The 1,534-nt window shown below is 47.3% G+C and overlaps 1 protein-coding gene across 1 annotated transcript in view; it reads right to left on the reverse strand.

The window, feature by feature from the left end:
- Positions 1–1,534, reverse strand: part of LOC105533368 (cytosolic carboxypeptidase 6-like) — a 673,407-nt gene that overhangs the window by 2,379 nt on the left and 669,494 nt on the right. Inside the window, 1 exon segment of the mRNA XM_011971791.1 lies at positions 469–581. Within this exon segment, the coding sequence (XP_011827181.1) occupies positions 469–581 (113 nt within the window).

The raw sequence follows: 1,534 nt of genomic DNA on the forward strand, positions 1-1,534 counted from the left end.
CAGCAATTGGACTAGGACAGATGACCGTGACTCCCGCCCTTAAGGAGGCTGCAGTGCAGAAACATCAGGCGAGCTCAGAAATAAGGCTCTCAGACTGGGCCCCTTTTGTAGTACCTGGAAACCTCACCCATGTGAGAAGAGTCTCTGAGGCCTATGACCCAGCCTTCCAGGGAACTTGGATGAAGGAGGCCACATTCTTTTCTGAAACTGCAGTGGTCTCAAATAGACAAGGCCATCCTATAGAGATTCTTACAGAAAAAGGCATGGCTGTTTCTGCCCCACAGCTGCAAATGGGGAGCTACCTGCTTTGATTCTATCATTAAATGCTGGGTGACCTTACACTGAATACTCATCTTTTCTGGGGCCACTCTTTACTCTTAGGTGTAAAGAGGGGACTGGACTAAATAATCTGCCAAGTCCTTTCCTGGTCTGACATTCAAAGGTTCTGGGATTCAGAGTGCATCTTACCACGCAGAGAAATTCATCATCTCCACTAATGTCCTGGCCTGAAGCAATGCGCAGGTGAGTTTTCAGCTCATCAACTTCAAAAATTGCTATGACCTCTGTGGGCCTCTGCCCCTCTGGCCACATGGAAATAACAGGCCCCAGAGATTTAGTATCAAAACAAAGGAAAATGTGCAAAAGCTCTCTCCCTACACCACATGCTGATCCCCTCCTTATCTTCTCTTCCTGCCCTTTCCCAATACTGCTTTTGCTATGAGTTTTTCCCACCCCACAGTCTCTCTAGTCCTCAGCATGTGAGATGGGTAGTAACAGCAACCGTCTCTGCAGTTTGTTGAGGTCTTTACGGCCTGCAAAGAACTTTTATATCAAAAACTGCATTTGCCCTCCCAGGAAGCTATAATGCACGCAGGATAGAAATTATCACCCAGCAATTACAAAAAAAAATTGAGGCTGAGAAGGAGTCATGGAGAAAAGAATGGTGGGCATATAACCTCTGTTAGCAGATGTGTTGTGCTTATACAAAAGAACTGGGATTGGTAAAAGCAGACCGTGGAGCAAGGTCTGGCACGTGGTAGGTGCTCAGTGAGTTTTTTTTTCTTGTTAATGCTGGAGTCAACTCCATTAAACAAGGCCGGGAACAGTTGCTCATGCCTGTAATCCCAGCACTTTGGGAAGCTGAAGCAGGTGGATCACTTGAGCCCAGGAGTTTGAAACCAGCTTTGGCAACATAGTGAGACCCTGTCTCTACAAAATAAATAACTACATTTTTAAAAATTAGCCAGTAGTGGCCAGGCACATGGCTCATGCCAGTAATCCCAGCAAACTGGGAGGCTGAGGTGGGCAGATCACCTGGGGTTAGGGGTTCGAGATCAGCCTGACCAACATGCAGAAACCCCGTCTCTACTAAAAATACAAACAATTAGCCAGGTGTTGTGGTGCATGCCTGTAATCCCAGCTACTTGGGAGGCTGAGGCAAGAGAATCGCTTGAACCTGGGAGATGGAGGTTGCAGTGAGCCAAGATCATGCCATTGCACTCCAGCCTGGGCAACAAGAGTGAAAGTCCATCTC

This window comes from Mandrillus leucophaeus, unplaced genomic scaffold, assembly GCF_000951045.1.
Source record: "Mandrillus leucophaeus isolate KB7577 unplaced genomic scaffold, Mleu.le_1.0 Scaffold1248, whole genome shotgun sequence".
Taxonomy (NCBI): Eukaryota; Metazoa; Chordata; class Mammalia; order Primates; family Cercopithecidae; genus Mandrillus; species Mandrillus leucophaeus.